The sequence below is a fragment of the Podarcis vaucheri genome (genome assembly GCF_965113315.1).
Source record: "Podarcis vaucheri genome assembly, chromosome: 16".
Taxonomy (NCBI): domain Eukaryota; kingdom Metazoa; phylum Chordata; class Lepidosauria; order Squamata; family Lacertidae; genus Podarcis; species Podarcis vaucheri.
The window spans coordinates 13,753,447-13,772,285 of NC_138754.1; the positions used below are offsets into that span (position 1 = coordinate 13,753,447).

At 47.6% G+C, this 18,839-nt stretch overlaps 1 protein-coding gene across 4 annotated transcripts in view; it reads left to right on the top strand.

Moving 5' to 3' along the window:
* The window catches only part of CADM3 (cell adhesion molecule 3), an 85,800-nt gene that overhangs the window by 54,385 nt on the left and 12,576 nt on the right, over positions 1-18,839 (top strand). For all 4 annotated transcript variants that reach the window (XM_082202809.1, XM_082202811.1, XM_082202810.1 and 1 more), the window contains exons 2-5: positions 12,413-12,553; positions 16,743-16,895; positions 17,519-17,656; positions 17,895-18,065. In XM_082202809.1, coding sequence (XP_082058935.1) covers positions 12,413-12,553; positions 16,743-16,895; positions 17,519-17,656; positions 17,895-18,065 — 603 coding nt within the window. The remainder of the gene's footprint in view (positions 1-12,412; positions 12,554-16,742; positions 16,896-17,518; positions 17,657-17,894; positions 18,066-18,839) is intronic.

The following is an 18,839-nucleotide window of genomic DNA, read 5'->3' on the forward strand; positions in this document are numbered from 1 at the left end:
CTGGAGGGAAACTTTGTTCCAGAAAGGGAAATTCTTCTGTACGTGGAGGGAAACATTGATGAAGAAAATCGACAAAACGCTCTTCTTCGGCCTGAACTGTGTCACTCACCCAGGGAAGCCTCTCGGCTCATCCTGTCAGCTCCCCCCTCTGCTCATTCCTCCTTTATCCTGCCTGTTTCAGCCCATACAAAGCAGGAGCAAAGGAAGATATTGGTCCATCTAGCCTCATATTGTCTACACAGACTGGCAGCAGCTCTACAAGTTTTTAGACAGGAAACTGGAGATGCCCAGGATTTAACCCATGACATTTTACATGCAAAGCATGTGCTGTACTACAAGGCTTGACCTTTCTACTAAAATTAAATGAAGGTCTCGGTCCTCATTGTTTTGAATGAGGGGCTGATTTTAATAGGAATACAGAAAGCCGCCTTATCAGACCATTAGTCCTTCTAACTCAGTGCTATCAGCATCAGGGTTGTGGCCCAGGATCCAAATGCAGCCCTCCAGGTCTCTCTGGCTGGTCCTCAGCACTGTCTGCTGGCTGTACCCTGAGAGTATTGTCTGGCTGGATTGTGTCCTTGAACTCTGATACAGTGGTACCTCAGATTAAGTACTTAATTCATTCCAGAGGTCCGTACTTAACCTGAAACTGTTCTTAACCTGAAGCACCACTTTAGCTAATGGGGCCTCCTGCTGCCACTGTGCCGCTGGAGCACGATTTCTGTTCTCATCCTGAAGCAAAGTTCTTAACCTGAAGCACTATTTCTGGTTTAGCGCTGTCTGTAACCTGAAGCGTATGTAACCTGAGGTACCACTGTAATGCTTCTTGCCTGCCTGAATGGAGGCTAGAGAAAGAAACTCTAACATACTGGTACAGAAGTAAACACCTGTGTTGCTCCTCCCACCTTCCCCTCTGGCCATGCCCACCGCTGGCATGTGGCCCTCGGAAGGTTGCACAGAAGGTTATGTGGCCCTCCTAATGTACGAAACTCACTGGAAGCAAATTCCAGGATTTTAGACTGGCATATTTCCCTTCTCCTGCTCGTGTTCTTCCTTTAGCCAATTTGTGATTGGAGGAATTCCACACCATTCCTTTTGGTGGGTGTCAATTGTTGGGAGTCTGAGGACACACCATGGTGCACAACAGTGGTGTAGCATAGGAGGACCAGAGGGGTGGTTGCCCGGGGCACAAAATGGTTAAAAAGGTAAAGGACCCCTGACAGTTAAGTCCAGTCGCAAATGACTCTGGGGTTGCGGCGCTCATCTTGCTTTACTGGCCAAGGGAGCCGGCGTTTGTCTGCAGACAGTTTTTCCAGGTCATGTGGCCAGCATGACTAAGCCACTTCTGGCAAAGCCAGAGTAGCGCACGGAAATGCTGTTTACCTTCCCGCCAGAGCGGTACCTATTTATCTACTTGCACTTTGACGTGCTTTCAAACTGCTAGGTTAGCAGGAGCAGGGACCAAGCAACGGCAGCTCACCCCGTCGCGGTGATTCGAACCGCCGACCTTCCAATCAGCAAGCCCTAGGCTCAGTGGTTTAGACCACAGCGCCACCCGCGTAACAAAATGGTTAGGAGCACAAAATTTCAACATTCAGTGCTACCTCAATACAGCTGCATGCTTCTGTCACTGGGCTCCATTGAAAACAACTTCTCCATGTGAACCAGGAAGTGACCTCCCCGGACAACAGAACAACTCTTCTTATGTTGTCTCTGTGGTTGTGATCTTCCAGGTGACATAGATGCCATTAGGCAGTTGAATGTGCATGCATACTCCATCTGTTTCCCTAACCACCCACCCTGCCGTTCGTGTGGCTCTAGACACTAGCAACCCATGCTACACACACACACACACACACACACACACACACACACACACACAATATGTATATATGTTGGAAGCTACCAGAGTGTCTGGGGCAACCCTGTCAGATGGGCATGGTATAAATAACATCATCATCATCATCATCATCATAATTAATAGGGCATCCCTAATTTTCATTGGAGAAATGTTGGAAGGTATGTATACTGCAGCTGCCTATGTTCTTAAGTAGGACACGCGGCCTATTTTCCAGCCTCCCCCTCCTTCCCTCCTGCTCCTTTGTCTCATGAGCAGGCGTCTGCTCCACTGCCCTTGGAGCGGAGCGAATCCATAGCATCTCGCCGCCTGCAGGGTGTCCACAGTTGTCTTGCAATCCCCAGGGAGCAGCAGTTGGACTGGCTCCAAAGCGCTCTGCTTGCATTCCTTGTCAGGGGCAGCTGTTATCACATGCAAGCAGGTCCTGGCAGCCGTCGCCTCGGGCAGGACTCCGTTCCGGGCCTTGCCGGCCACTTAAGCCAAATGCTTTGTGATCCATTGCTCCATTCCCTTGGCATTTTTTCGTATGCTCTCTCCACCACCACCCCCCCAATGCCTCCAGTGCCAGGCCTGCAGTTTCCACAGGTCCCCAGTTGGAATCTCATGACTGGGAGAAATGTAATCTGGCAGGGTTTGTTTTATTTTATTTTCTGAAGATATAATATTGGGTGGGGAGGGAAAGAAACATTATCAGATGACACTAACAGTGAAAACATTTGTTCAGTAAAAATATTCTATTCCTGACTAAAACCTATAAATTAATATAAGCAAACCCACAAGCCTGAGATTATGAGTCTCGTGCTCTTATCCTTCCATCTACTATTTATCACATTCATATCCTGCCTTTTTCCCAGGAGTTCAAGGTGGCATAAATGGTGCTCCTGCTCACGTCTTCATTTTATCCTCACAACCACCCTGTGAGGTAGTTTAGGCTCAGAGACCACGGGTTGCATCCTGTGCTCAAACCCACAACCCTGAGATTAAGAGTCTCATGCTCTACCGACTGAGCTATCCATGGTAAAAAGGTCAATAAAGGACCCCTGGATGGTTAAGTCCAGTCAAAGGTAACTATGGGGTTGCAGCGCTCATCTCGCTTTTCAGGCTGAGGGAACTGGCGTTTGTCCTCAGACCACTTTCTGGGTCATGTGGCCAGCATGACTAAACCACTTCTGGCGCAACAGGAAACCGTGATGGAAACCAGAGCGCACGGAAGCGCCATTTACTTTCCCGCCACAGCGGTACCTATTTATCTACTTGCACTGGTGTGCTTTCAAACTGCTAGGTTGGCAGGAGCTGGGACAGAGCAACGGGAGCTCAGTCTGTCTCAGGGATTCAAACTGCCGACCTTCCAATTGGCAAGCCCAAGAGGCTCAGTGGCTTCGACCACATCCCGTATCCATGGTATCTTAACAGTGGCCAGGATAGACGACCAGATGGCCACAAGAAGCCTGCAGACAGGGCCATTTTGGTTGCAGAAAGGGCAAGAAGATGAAACCAGCTAACATGGGAGACTTTCTGAAGAAGAAGGTCAATAGGGCCTGAGTGCTGGATCAGGACAGAGGGGCCCCATCATAATGCAGATCCTGTTCTCCCAGTGGCCGACCAGATGCCACGATGAGGAGTCTGTGAGCAGGACACACACGCGTATCCTTGAGCCCAGGCCACTCGGCTACGCCCTCGGCTGCTGCATGTGTCTTTGTTTGCCTTGTGACAGTTTCACCTCCCTTTGGGGCATCCTGCCTTTTGTTTTGTTTTATCTGTCCACGCTTGGTTGCTTTATGTCGCTATAGCAAAGAATAACAGCGATACAAATAGTGTTTTGTCGTGGTTTCAGACCATCAACCCCTGGGATTTTCTTGGCTGCCTGGGAAAAAAAATAAATTAAATCACGGTTGCTATTGTTCCTCCTCCTTTGCTATTTGCAGCATTGTTCCTCTCATTTGCTGCCTCCTTTTCTTCCTCTGGAGGTATTTTCCCAACCCGCCCGCCCCACCAGCCCCCGGTTGTATTGATTTGGCCCCTCCCTCCTCCACATCGATTATGACTCCTCCACCCCTCCTCCTCTCCTTGTCTTTCACATTCTGCCCTTCCGGATCCGTGCTGGTCTTCTGCTGCTTCCCGGCATCATTAAAAAAATTCTCTCCCCGTTGTGCATGAGACACATTTTTGATCCAACCTCCAGTTGGTCAAGTTTATTCCAAGGGGAAAACGCTCTTTCCATGCCTGACCCTCATTTAAAACCCACTAGGTTCTTATGTTCTTAAGCTCAGGATGTGAAATAAATAGAGGGTGAAACTTGGAGTGTGTTTTGGAAGAAAGAATCAGCTTACTTAAAGAAACCATTTAAAGTTGTTGGTTATTGTTGTTTTTAAATGGCTTCTTTAAATAAGCTCCTTCTCTCTCTCTCCCACTCTACCCAGCCATTCCATAGTCCACCATCTATTTATTTCACATCTTGAGCTTAAGAATGTAAGTCAAGCCCTGCTGGATCGGGGCAAAGGGGCCCCATCTCATCCAGTTTCCTGTTCTCACAGGGGCCTATATGGGAAGCCCCCAAGCAGATCGTGAGCACATGAGCAACACTCTCCACTTGTGATTGTCGGCATGCAGAGGGCCAGGAGGTCAACAGGCTAGCCCTTGCTGGGACGTCTCCTTCCAGCCATCCCGCTGCGAAGACCATCACTTCTGCTCCGATGTAAATCAGTGACCCAGGCTTCAAAGCCAGGGCACACTATCAGCAGATCGAACTGCGCACACAGAATAGGCGTGAGGCTTGTGGAAGCATACTATAACTACAGATTTATTAATCATAAATCAGGACAAAGAAACATGTCGTCTCTCTCTCATGTCGTCTCAGAGAGAACAGCTAAAAGCAAAAGCTATACACACAACGGAAGTTCCCAGCATACTGTGCTGGAATGTAAACAGACATGTGACATGCAACAATTCCACACGCCTGTTCCTTAAGGTGAAATGGAAATGTCAACAGTGATTCCCAGCAACTGGTCTTCAGAGGCACATACTGCCTCCAACAGTCAGGGTAGAACACAGCCATATTGGCTGATACCCATTGATAGCAGCCTTATCCTCTCCAGTCCCAAGGACTGAAGCTGGGTGAAATTAATATATATCTGTACCAATATAATATATATTTTGCCTCCCCCTCCAAGCTATTCTGCTTTGGGGGAGTAACATTGAGCACTCCTTCCCTGTATAGATCCACATGTTCCTTATTGCTAGAAATAATTTATGTTGTTGTTGTTGTTGTTGTTAACCTGCCTTTTCTCCCTACAGGGACTCAAGGCAGCTTACAGATAAAAATAACAACAGCTAAAAAGATAAGGGGGAAATCATAAAAAACAAATAAAGTTGTTCCTTGGTTCTGGAACGCCTTGTGACTCGAATGTTTTGGCTCCCGAATGCCGCAAACCCGGAAGTGAGTGTTCCAGTCTGCGAACGTTTTTTGGGAAACTGAATGTCCGACACGGCTTCCACAGCTTCCGATTGAGTGCAGAAAGCTCCTGCAGCCAATCAGAAGCCATGCCTTGGTTTTTGAACATTTTCGGGAGTCGAACTGACTTCCGGGACAGATTCCGTTCGAGAACCAAGGTATGACTGTATTAGAATCATAGAATCAGAAGGAGCATGAGGATAAATCTTGCCCAATGCTCAACAATGCAGGGATATGCACCTGTCTCATCCGGGCAATGAACATGCAACTTGGCATTATCAGCACTACGCTCCAACCCACTGAGATATCCAACTGAAGTGACTCCCAATGAATTCCATGGAACCAGAGTCAATGGGTAACCTGAGAATCTGCTTTACAGTGGTACCTCTGGTCGCGAATGGGATGCGTTCCAGAGCCCCGTTTGCAACCTGAAAGGAATGCAGCCCATGTCTGTGCACGCACGGGTAGCAATTCGCTGCTTCTGCACATGCGCGTGATGTCATTTTGCGCACCTGCGCATGCGCGAGTGGCGAAACCCGGAAGTAACCCTTTCCAGTACTTCCGGGTTGCCACGGGACGCAGTCTGAGAAAACGTATCATGAAGCAAACGTAACAAGAGGTATGACTGTACAGTGGTACCCCGCAAGACGAACGCCTCGCAAGACGGAAAACCCGCTAGACGAAAGGGTTTTCCGTTTTGGAGGTGCTTCGCAAAACGAATTTCCCTATGGGCTTGCTTCGCAAGACGAAAGCCCATAGGGAAATCTCCGGGACAGCGGGGAAGCGCAGCACGTCTTCCCCACTGTCCTCGGACCTCCTCCGAAGGCTGGCGGTGGGGCGGAGAGACCTCCTCCCGCCGCCAGCCTTCGGAAGCCTGCTCCAAAGCCTGGCGGTGTGGCGGAAAGACCTCGCCGCCAGCCTTCGGAGCATCCTTCCGAAGGCTGGTGGCGGGAGGAGGTCTTTCCGCCCCACCGCCAGGCTTTGAAGCAGGCTTCCGAAGGCTGGCGGTGGGGCGGAAAGACCTCCTCCCGCCGCCAGCCTTCGGAAGGATGCTCCGAAGCCTAGCGGCGGGAGGAGGGCTCTCTGCCCCACCGCCAGCCTTTGGAAGGCTGCTCCGAAGGCTGGCGGTGGGGCGGAAAGCCCTTCTCCCCGCGCCAGCCTTCAGATGGCTGTCCTGAAGACTTGCGGTGGGAGGAGGGTTTTCCTTCCCACCGCCAACATTCAGAATGCTGTTCTGAATGTTGGCGGTGGGGAGGAAAAACCCTCCTCCCACCGCAAGCCCCGGGAACAGAGGAGAAGCGCTGCGCCCCTTCCCCTCTGTTCCCGTACCTGTCCTGAAGGCTTGCGGTGGGGAGAAAAGCCCTTCTCCGCACCGCCAGCCTGGCAAGCGGTTTCCCTAGGAACGCATTAATTGATTTTCAATGCATTCCTATGGGAAACCGTGCTTCGCAAGACGAAAAACTCGCAAGAAGAAAAAACTTGCGGAACGAATTAATTTCGTCTTGCGAGGCACCACTGTATATGGAGTCAGATCCTTGGTCAGTCTAGCTCAGTTGTCTACCCAATGACTGGCAGCAGCTAAGAACATGAGAAGAGCCTACTGGATCAGGCCAATGGCCCATCTGGTCCAGCCTCCTGTTCTCACAGTGGCCAACCAGATGCTTGTGGGGAACTCACAAGCAGGATCTGACCACAAGAGCCCTCTCCCCTCTTGTGTTTTCTGGTATTCAGAAGCAACTGTGGAGCAGAGCAGAGTCATCATGGCTTGGTATCCTTTGGTAGCCCTCTCCTCTGTGAATTTGTCTAATCCTCTTTTAAAGCCATCTCGGTTGCTTGGTGGCCATCACTTCCTTCTGTGAGAGAGAGTTCCATAGTTTATGTGCTCCCTGGAGATGGAATCTGGGCCTTCTTGCATGGAAAGCAAATGCTCTGTCACTGAGCTTTTCCCTTTGCCGTCTAAGATGCAGCAGCGAACAGCCAAAACCACCAAGGGGGCCATCCATTCTGTCCTATTGGGGGAAATAAAGCCCAGCATTATTCAACATGCTGGAACAGACCATCTGCTCACTGCCCCCATTGCTGAGCAGCCCAGGTCCCCTCAGGCAGACTGCTCACTGGAGGAGGTATAATGGGCTCCCCGCAATATATAGATATTCTCCATCCAAAGCACAGACACTTTTTTTGGTCGTAAATAATAAAAACAGGTCCTGGGGCAGAGCACCTGAATGAGCTCTGCTCCTCTGCTCTCTCTCTCTCTCTGAAAACAAATGGCACAGGTTTCCCCCCACAATGCACCTGGGGTTTGGTTCATTTGCTCCCCCTTGACCCAGTTTCATACGGAACACGCTCCCCGGGTCCCCCTTGTTCCTTTCAGACGCAAGTCAAGAAGATTGACAGCCATGGGGCATTGGTGGCGTCTTCCAAAGGGGGTGGAGAGGCACTGTTTTTCTTCGGAAGATGATATAAAGATCAATTCTTTTCCATGGCAACCAAAGAGCAGAGAAAAGGGGATGAGATTTGACAGCAGAAAATAGACTGGAGCCTGGTTGCGTTTGGGCAAGGAGGATTAAACATTGGGCAGCAAAGATTCACTCAGCAGGGAGGAAGGGAAATCTGTCCATTTCAGTTTCTCTCTGTTCCTCATTTCTACAGTCCTAAGTTTAGTTCTCTGCATCAGTTTGTGATTTTTTAAAAAAAAGTCATCGTGGAAATCCATCAGCGTTTTCATGCAAATTTCTCCATCACTGTACCCAACTTTGCCTATCTACACATTTTTGCAAAGGAAGTTCCGCTGGTACAAAGCATTAGGGTACGTTCTTCTTACTAGAGAGAGAGCATGGCATAGTGGTTAGTTTGTTGATCTAGGACCTGGGTGACCAGAGTTCGAATCCCCACTCGGCCATGAATAGGGTTGCCGTATTTCAAATACTGTCGTCTTTGAATTGGCAACCCTAGCCCATGGTCTTCGGCTAGTCACTTGCTCTCAGCCTCTTCTACCTCCCATGGTTGTTGTGAGGATAAAATGGGGAGGAGAACTGTGCAAAAACCACACAGAGCTCCTTGGAGGAAGAGTAAACATAAATCACTATCCTGTGTGCATTGTGATGGGCCCAGGTACACAGTGCTGAGGTGGAGAAGTGATTTGCAAAATTCGGAGAAGTGTGAATTTCAAAGAGGGGATGCGTTTCAGTTTGTGTACTGTTTTGGGAAGTGGGGATTAGGTAGCTTTGACTTTAAATGTGAACAGAATTGATTGTCTCTCCTTTCCCTACTGGGAAACGAGTTTATGGTTTCTAGTACAGGCTGTTTTCAAGGATTTAGGTGCTCTGTCTCGCTGCAGTTCCTCCTGCCCGTCGCCCATAATTTACCAAGAGTATGCTCCCATGTTGCAGCAGGGTAGAGAACTTTTGTTGGGCTGAGGGCCACCTTCCCTAGTGGACAGCCTTCCAGGGGCCACCTGCCCATGGTGGGCGGGGCCAGAGGCATAGATGGGCACAGGCATCGATCTGATTCTTACCTTCGTACAGAAAGTGACATTGCAGCCATGCAAAAGCCAGAGGTTTCTACACACACACACACACACACACACACACCGCTACACCCTTACACTTACAGCCTCCTTCCACATACTCCTCAACGCCCCTGATTTGAGCAGAAAACAACAACAATTATTTTATTATTTATACCCTGCCCATCTGACTGGGTGCACCAGCCACTCTGGGTGTCTTCCAACACATAAAAACATCAAACGTCGAACATTAAAAATTGTCCCGATACAGATCTGTCATCAGATGTCTTCTAAAAGTCAGATAGTTGTTTATTTCCTTGACATCTGATGGGAGGGCATTCCACAGGGCGGGCGCCACTACCAAGAAGGCCCTCTGCCTGGTTCCCTGTAACTTCACTTCTCGCAGTGAGGGAGCCACCAGAAGGCCCTCAGAGCTGGACCTTAGTGTTTGAGCTGAATGAAAGGGGTGGAGATGCTTCTTTATGTATACAGGGCCGAAGCCGTTTAGGGCTTTAAAGGTCAGCACCAACACTTTGAATTGTGCTTGGAAACATACCAGGAGTCAGTGTAGACCCTTTACGGCTAGTGTTATATGGAATTGACAGGAACGCCACCTTGTCTCTGATGAGGTTCTGCTGCTGGGGCCATTGCCATGCTGGCTGGTTGCTTGACCATGAGCCAGTGAAGTCCACGCTGGCAGGCCAGGCGCCAGGTTTTCAGAAACCCCAGACATGCTGTATCCAGGTCTGGGCACCACAGTTTAAAGAGGCTATTGACAAGCTGGAACGTGTGCAGAAGGAGATGACTGTGTGGAGAGCGCTGCAGAATTCATGTCCTGCTTGCCAGCCTCCAAAGAGGCATCTGGCTGGCTGTTGGAGTGTGCCATGCCAACTTCTGAGGGAAGCAGTTTGATGGGGAAATGCTTTAGTGGTGAGAAGAACCTGTTTTGCATGCAGAAGGTCCCGGACACAATCCCTGGCATCACTTGACAGGGCTGGGGAAAGACCCCCGTCTAAAATCCTGGAGAGGTGCTGCCAGACCTAAGCTAAATGGATCAATGGCCTGACTGAATATAAGGCACCTTCCCGTGTTGGGAAAGGCCTGTAACTCAGTAGGCCATCTGCTTTGCATGCAGAAGGGGGCCGGTTTCCATCACCGAAATCTCCAAGTAAGGCCGGGAATGTTTCCTGCCTGAAACCCCGGAGAGCTGCTGCCAGCCAGTGTCAACAACACTGAGCTGGACAAACCAATAGCCTGGCTTGGGATAAGGCAGCTTTCTGTGGGCTCCATGGGATTTTTGGCATAGTTAGCAGGGCTCTTGATGCATCCTTACAAATCAGGATACCTGCTCAGGTACATTCCTGAATTGTTCCCAGGGCTGGATTAACTATTAAGCAAAATAAGCAGGGGCACCACAGAAATTTTCCATTGCCAGATTTTTAGCATTAATGGTCACCAGTGGCTCAGCTGAGCGTTCATTTTCTCAATTGAAGTATATTTTTAAAATCCCAGCGGAGCAACTAGGCAACAAGGTGGGCTTGGATGCCTTATCACAACTAAGTATAGAAGCAGATGCATTGCATAAGATTAGTTTTGAGGATCTGATCAAAGACTATGCAATTGGGGGGAGGGGAATGAAATATAAATAAAGTGGAAGTATACCAAAACAAACATTGTTTCCCACCTGACTGTAAGTTCTGTTTCATTTTGAAAAATAGAATTTTACTTTACAGTTTATTGTTGTTTATGTTTTGAATTAGATATATATATGGGGGCGCCAAAATCTTTTAAGTGCTATGGGCCCCGAAAGGTCTTAATCCAGCCCTGACTGAAGTGATTTTGATGCTGCGGTCGATTGTGCCACAGCCATGCGCTGAAATGCCACTTCTGTGCATACTTTGGCTGTGTGGGGGAAGTGGAAACAGGAACAAGGGGCTGCTGTTTTGCCAGGCAGCTGAGGCTGTGCGCTAGGGGAGATTTTATTCTCCAGCCGTTTCTTGCATGGGTTCTTTGGGCAGAGCAGAGGAAGGGAGGAACTTGGGGCCGTAACCCCGGCCAACGAGGCGGGATGGAATGTGCTTAGCGGAGACGCCCACAGACCCCAGAGGCAACGGAGTCAACGACTTGAGAAGGGGAGCTGGCAATGAAAGCACATTCTTAAAATATGTTTATTCTACTGGTGCTGCTGAGGGCTTAGCAAGGAAACTTCCAGTAAATTGCTCAATGTCCCTTTTTTCCCCCCAGGGAGGACCCAACAGTGATGGGTCCACAAAGAATCATAGAACTGTAGAATTAGAAGAGAACACATGAGTCATCTAGTTCAACCCCCTGCAATGCAGGAATCTTTTGCCCTGTGTGGGGCTGAAACCCACGAGCCTGAGATTAAAAGTCTCATGCTCCACTGACTGAGCATTCCCACCAGTATGCTGCTTAGCTGTTCTTCACTGGGGAATGTGCAGGTTGTGCCATGGGGCAACTGCCAGAACCTGGACCTGGAGGCAGACATCACTTCAGGTTCCTAGTCCTTAAGATGGTCAGGCAAGGCTTTTGAGTGGGTGGCTGGTACCTGGTGAAATCTTGGGAACTAAGTGGGGTTTCTTTCCATTGGAAAGGGGCCACTATTTATTTACTTATTTACTTATTTACTTACTTACTTACTTACTTACTTACTTACTTACTTACGTATTTGCAGCACTTACACACCATTGGCCCAGAGCAGCTTACAAAAATTGGCACTAAAGGAGTTCCCAGCCATCAGGCTCGCAAATCTAAAAGAGACACAGCGCACAAGGAAGAAGGAATGGTGGGAAAGCAAGCTCAAGCACAATTTTTGCCAACTGTCTGGGATTTTTGAGCTGTGGCTCCCTGCACTTCAGGGGGTTCGACTAGATGACCCTTGGGGTCCCATCCAACTCTACAATCCTATGATTGTGTGAGGAGGAGGAGGAGAAAAGGCGGAGGAGGAATAATCTGGCTTTGTTGCACACTGTTCTGGCAACTAGCCCAGAGGCCTAAAGCCTCTAAAACAGGCTGTTGTTCTCCCTCTGCTTCGTGTTTCTTGACTGTTTGGCACCTTTGGGATCTTCCAAATGACCTGTTTACTGAGCATTCATCCTGACTTGCCAACACAAAGCTTGCAGGTGTGGTGAGGGGCTGGGAGGATGGTTGCTGTTGTAGTGAGCATTGGTTCTGATTTCTTCGCAAGGCAGTTATAAGGGCAATGAACATTCCTCCCACATTTCTCCCCGTTTTGCTTGCAGGGTGTCCATACGGCTTCCCATTAATAATTTGGGCACCTCCATATTTGTGGGGTATGGATGGAACTGGCATGTGAAGGGAGATGGATTTTTTAAGCTTAGCCTTTCACTAACATGACAGTTTTCACTTGTGCAGGGGACTTAATTTGTATGGGGGGGACATTCTGTGATGTGAACTTTCTGCTGTAGCCCAAAGTGTTAGAGCCCCAGACACACCTCACTGAGAACTAGGCTCTTGCATATATTATGTTGGTAGGTTGTTCAGCGTCTCTCCCCACCCCACCCCACCCTTCTCTCTCTCTCTTCTTATGTTCAACATCCCTCTTGATTTCCTGCAGGGAGCCAGCCGACGACATCGGATGAAATCGTGGTCGCAGGCTCCAAGGTGCTCCTTCGGTGTGAAGTGGAAGACCCTGATGACTCCTCCCTACAGTGGTCCAATCCTGCTCAACAGACGCTCTACTTTGGGGAGAAACGAGGTAGAGAATCTGCATTCCATCAGGGTCTTGAGCTGGGCAGAAGGTGCCCGGAGCTGTCTTTGGCGATGGGTGCTGAATTTATTCATTGTTCTTGATTTGTGCTCTTTCTCAGTCCCCTTCCCACTAAAAGTCCCTATCCTACCCTCTCCAAAGTGCTGTACAGTATTAAAACAGGCTACCTAATGGATAACAATTTAGGTCCCAAATATTCTCCATCCCTGCTGATCTTCTTGGGCATTAGGTTCTGTGAAGGGCTCTCTTGGCTCTTCCATCACCCTCAGAAGCGCAGAAAACGGGGATCTGGAAATTCACTCCCACAATAAGCAGTGATGCCCACCAACATGGGTGGCCATTTTGAATACCAATGGCTGGGTGGAGTGTTATTGTGTTCGGGTTCTTATGCTTTCGCCATGAGCATCTGGTTGACTACTAGGAGAACACGATGATGCCCTAGTAGGACCATTAGCCTGGTCCTAGAACAAGGCTTTTCTTGCACTTCCTTACAGAGATGTACAGTTTTTAACATGCACATTTTGGGTTTTGTGACCCACCTGCTTTGCTGAATTCACGTCACTGTGTTCCATTTTGGAGCAGTTTTATGGGTTTTACAATTACACTTATTTTATCTGCCTTGAAATTGTATTTCCTACGTGCTGGAACCTACCCTGGGAGCTTGTGGCGGAGGGCAAGTAATAAATCTTTCAAATAAATAAATCTGAGAAACCACAATTAGCAATGAGCAAATGCCCCACTGGCTCAGTTTGAAATTAGACTATGCAAATCAAATGTTATATATATATATATAAATATATATATATATTTGCTTTCGTATATATATATATATATATATATATATATATATATATATATATAACATATATATATATATGGGCATATACTCTCCGCATCAGAAGGGACGCGCGTGGCATTGTGGCTTAAACCACAGAGCCTAGCACTTGCCGATCAGAAGGTCAGCGGTTCGAATCCCTGCCACAGGGTGAGCTCCCGTTGCTCGGTCCCTGCTCCTGCCAACCTAGCAGTTCAAAAGCACATCAAAGTGCAAGTAGATAAATAGGTACCACTCTGGCGGGAAGGTAAACAGCGTTTCCGTGCGCTGCTCTGGTTCGCCAGAAGCGGCTTAGTCATGCTGGCCACTTGAACCAGAAGCTGTACACCAGCTCCCTCGGCCAATAAAGCGAGATGAGCGCCGCAACCCCAGAGTCGGCCACGACTGGAACTGATGGTCAGGGGTCCCTTTACCTTTACCTTACTCTCCGCATCATCAGCCCAGTTCTGAGTTTGGACTCTGCTGCCACCATAAGGAACCTGGCAAGGTCCTAATGCCTTCTTTGCAAACCTTTCCCCCTCCCACAGCAGCAGGCAAGCTTGGAAATGTCATTTCCACTTAAGGCTGAGATTTGCAAGCATGAGGCCTCGGTAGTCAGGCAAGGCAGAAATTGTATTCATAACCTCTTAGCAAGGCATCCCCTGAAGGCGAAAACAGAGCTGGTGAATTACCAGAAACAGGAGGCAGAAAATAAGGACTGTCCTTGATAAGCAGAGAAGATTTTAGCTTATGTCCTTGGAACCTCAGTGAACCCAGGTAAATGATGCCACACAGAGAACAGTGTTCCTCTAAAGCCCTCAAAGTCTGGGGAGAATCCATAAAACAGGCATGTGTATTTTCAGTCTCCTGCTCACCTGCGGCGATTCAGAATTGTCTCCAAATGACCAACACAGACAGGTGTGGTTTTTTTTCAGCTGGAAGGGAGTTGGTTCTCCCTGCCACTACTGAATATAAATTTATCTGTTAAAAATTTGGATATTTCTCAGCCGAAAGAGCAGCACAAGCAGTCAAGAAGAGCAAGAGGAGATTTAACATATCAGCCTTTTTTTTCCTCCTTTCCGAGCTGTCAATGTGTCACAAGCGCAACGCAATTTGTTTGCTTGTTTGCTGCTTATTGTTTTCCATAATTTATACCCTGCAACTTCAGCAGTCATTTTGTGCTAACCAATTCAGATAAAGCAAAAATACAGTATTCAGAATGTTAAATAAACACAAAAGGCCCAACTTGTTCCCCATGAGACTACAGCATTTGCAATAAAAGTTTTTTTTTAAAAAAGCATTTTTTTAAAGACCGAGAAAATGAAAATGCATTTGCTTAACACCTAAAAGATGACAATGTGTGTGCCAGGAGGAAACTCAATAGGTTCATATATCTGATTCTCGTGATAAGCAAGCTAAAATTATATATTTAATGTCTAAGTAAGATAAATTTGCAACAGATCAAGTAGTCGGATTTGCTGTGGATGCCCCAGAGCTGAGGACAATGGAGCTAATCTGGTGAATTTTAGAGATGCTGTCATCTGAAATATGATTTATTGATTAAAAGCCCAGTCCTACATATCTGAGGGGGAAGTATATTGATTTTAATTCTGTAAATTGCAGGGCAGGCAAGCACACATGCATGAACACACTGTTAATAGTATTTTAGTTGTAATTTTAAAACACTGTTGATAACTCACAATGTTAAAATGAAATTTTAAAACCGCTAGTCAGGACCATAAAAACAGAAGGGAGTAAAATCTGCAGATCAACAGGCTGTCTGGAAAAAAGAAACCTTTTGACTTGTTTTTATAAAAGGGCAAAGAGTAAGGATTCTGTACCTCCCTGATTGGGAACCAGTGAACCTTCACATGCCGTTGGACTACAACTCCCATCATCCCTGTGATCACTGGTTGATGGAAGGTGGAGTCCAACCATATTTGATGGCCACAGGTTCCCTATCACATTATTATTGCTGTTGTTGTTGTTGTCATTGAACAGCAGTATTGTGTAATGGCTAGAGCTCTTTCATCTCTTACCATTTCACTTTATCACTGCACACACCATCAGAATGCACTGTCTCCAAAAAGCTGTAGCAAAAATATTTATGATTTTCAGTTTTATGCATTTCAATAATTTTGCAGTCATTTTAACATTTCAAAACTTGACTTCCTTCCCCCTCTTTCTGTGGTTCTTTTTTTTTTTTAAAAAAAGAAAATATATTTTCTGCATATTCCAAAGAGGCACTTTCTTCCTCCTCCAACTAAGTCTTTCTGTGGTTCCTTTTTTTAAAAAAAAAATATATATATTTTCTGCATATTCCAAAGAGGCATTTTCTTCCCTCCTCCAACTAAGTTAGAGTAGACCTACTGAAATTAATGTAGCCCATTGCCTCTGATGATAACCATTCTCAGTTATCGTGGTAGCTATGAAATTCTGTGGTGAGTAACTTAGAGACTACCATAGGCAATTATGACTACAACATTTCCAAGAGAGGAAGTTACTGAGAAACCACCTTTATAGCTTTTTTTTCTGGATTTCATAGAAGCCTATTTGGGGCATTAAATAGCTAATAATAATAATATATCAGGCTTTAAAAGTGTGGGAATGTTCAGGGATGCGGGAGAGAATATATTATTTGATTATAGTCTTTCCAACTTGTGTTAACAAGTTTCACAATTTAGCAGAGTAACATTCCCCTTTTAAACTCACAGCGGATGCATTTGCTCAGGCTCGCTAAAGCCTTTATAATAACTGTCCTGGTATTTTTCCCTTATTCCCTTATAAAAGATAAGACACAACACAGTCTTCTATAAAAGTATAAAAAGAATTTACTCACATTCTGTTCACAATTGGATCCCAGAAGGCAGACTTAGCTTAGAAAAGTAACATACACCTGGAAACTATCTCATAAGGAGACAGTCCCTGTCCTCTCTTGGCTGGAAGCCAAGAGAGCATCTTTGGCTAAGCAGATATTGCTTCTTCGATCCATGTAGTCAAAAAAAGAGAGAGAAAGGTGGCTGCCCTGCCCTGTGCTTTTGTCATTACCTGCACAGGTGAGGCTACACCCACCTCTAGTCACATGCAGAGGAAGTCTGTCCTAGCCCAGAAGGAAACAGGAAGTTTACCTGCTGGATGAACAAACATTCCTCTCCATGTGTAAACATGTTCACTCTAGGAATGTTGTACTTGACTGCTCTTGTGTTTCACATCCCACAAAAAGCAGAAAAAAGAAAGGTGAGTTTCTCCAACAGGGCATTCTCAATTTCAGTATTAGAAACCATTACCATGTGCTATTTTAGTTTTTCTTAAAGCAACCTCACTCACCCATTTTGCAACGCTCCTTTTTCTCTGCTCCCCTAGCGCTGAGAGATCTCCGCATCCAGCTGGAGAGGTCTACGCCCAACGAGCTGACCATCAGTATCGACAATGCGACCCTGGCAGACGAGGGCGAGTACACCTGTTCCATTTTCACCATGCCTGTGAGGACCGCCAAGGCCATCGTCACTGTGCTGGGTGAGGCCAGGGGAGCAGGGAGGGGGTGGCAAGGCCAGTCAGTGCCAGAGGGTAGTGAAGGCAGGCAGGAGCCAGTATCCCCAAGCCTAGCAGAGGGCCTCCTGCCCTAGCCGCACTCCTGCTTCCACTTCTCCCAGAGCAGCCAGGAATTTCAGTGGCAGCCTAAAGGAATTCTGAGTTTGCATGTCTTGTATCTTCCAGGTTTGGAGGCCCCCTGGAGTGGGTGCTAAGTCTAGGGACACCCTTCAAAATAATAATAATAATCATGGAGTTACTAAGGGACAGTGAAAAGAGAGCGGGATGGTGGTGGTGGCTAGACCTGATGTGCAACCTCAAGGGTCCTTGACTGGGAGGGCTGCTGGGAGGTAGAAGCCAAAAGCACAGTCTGACTCTGGGAACTACAGAGGGGTTGCACCATAGAAATGCGAAAGGATAGAGTGGTCCCACTCCACTCCTGCAGAGAATTTCGGCTGGTGGTTGCTTATGGTTTTTATTTAGCTAGACACTAAGCCTGTGTGTTACTGCCCTCCATCTCCAGCATCTTGGAGGGTTGCTATGTAGCTGAGGATTCTCCAACCAAGTCGCTAGTCCTCAGTGTCCCAGGTTTCTTTCCCTTTTTGCAGGAATCCCGCAAAAACCCCAGATCTCTGGCTACTCCGATCCTCTTAAAGAAGGAGACGTGGCCCAGCTGACGTGCTTCTCTTCTGGCAGCAAGCCGGCTGCTGAGCTCCGGTGGCATAAGGGCGATAAGCTGCTCTCAGGTATGAGGCCACGGGACACCTCTGCCCCTCTGACAATTTGGGGTCCCCTGCCCCCTGAATCAATCACTTAAAAGGCAGGTGGTTAATCACCCATGGTGAGTCGAAAACTGCTTCCAGGCGACCTAGCCTGAATGAACCAAGGAATGATTCTTTCATTTGGTCGAGAATCCAAACTGTTCTCTTTGGCACAGTTCCCTGTGGCCACTCAGCTGTTCTTACGCCATCTTCCCCCAAACAGCTGAACCTTCGGAAGTGGAAGAAGATGCTAACGGGAAGACGTTCACGGTCACCAGCCGCGTAGAATTCACCGTCGGGAAAGAGGACAATGGCGTGGAGGTCACCTGCACAGTTGACCATGAGTCCCTGCAGAACTCCGACAAGTCCACCTCCCAGAAGCTAGCAGTCTTTTGTACGTGAGCTGTGGGCAATGGAGTGGGCAGGTGGTTTAGAGTGCTGAGCTAAGACCTGGGGGACCAGGGTTCGAAACCCCACTTGCTGGTGAAGCTCTCTGTGTGATTTTGGGGGCCAGTCACTGCCTTTCAGTCTAAGCTACTTCACAGGGTTGTTGATGGAGGGGGGAGGAATGTGTACACCACTTGGAGAAAAGTTGGGGTGTAAAGGTAATAATAGATAAATAAATAACAACAAGCTGGGATGGGGAACCTGGTGTCCTTCAGAAGTTCATAGAATCATAGAATCATAGAATCATAGAGTTGGAAGAGACCACAAGGGCCATCGAGTCCAACCCCCTGCCAAGCAGGAAACACCATCAGAGCACTCCTGACATATGGTTGTCAAGCCTCTGCTTAAAGACCTCCAAAGGAGGAGACTCCACCACACTCCTTGGCAGCAAATTCCACTGTCGAACAGCTCTTACTGTCAGGAAGTTCTTCCTAATGTTTAGGTGGAATCTTCTTTCTTGTAGTTTGGATCCATTGCTCTGTGTCCGCTTCTCCGGAGCAGCAGAAAACAACCTTTCTCCCTCCTCTATGTGACATCCTTTTATATATTTGAACATGGCTATCATATCACCCCTTAACCTCCTCTTCTGCAGGCTAAACATGCCCAGCTCCCTTAGCCGTTCCTCATAAGGCATTGTTTCCAGGCCTTTGACCATTTTGGTTGCCCTCCTCTGGACACGTTCCAGTTTGTCAGTGTCCTTCTTGAATTGTGGTGCCCAGAA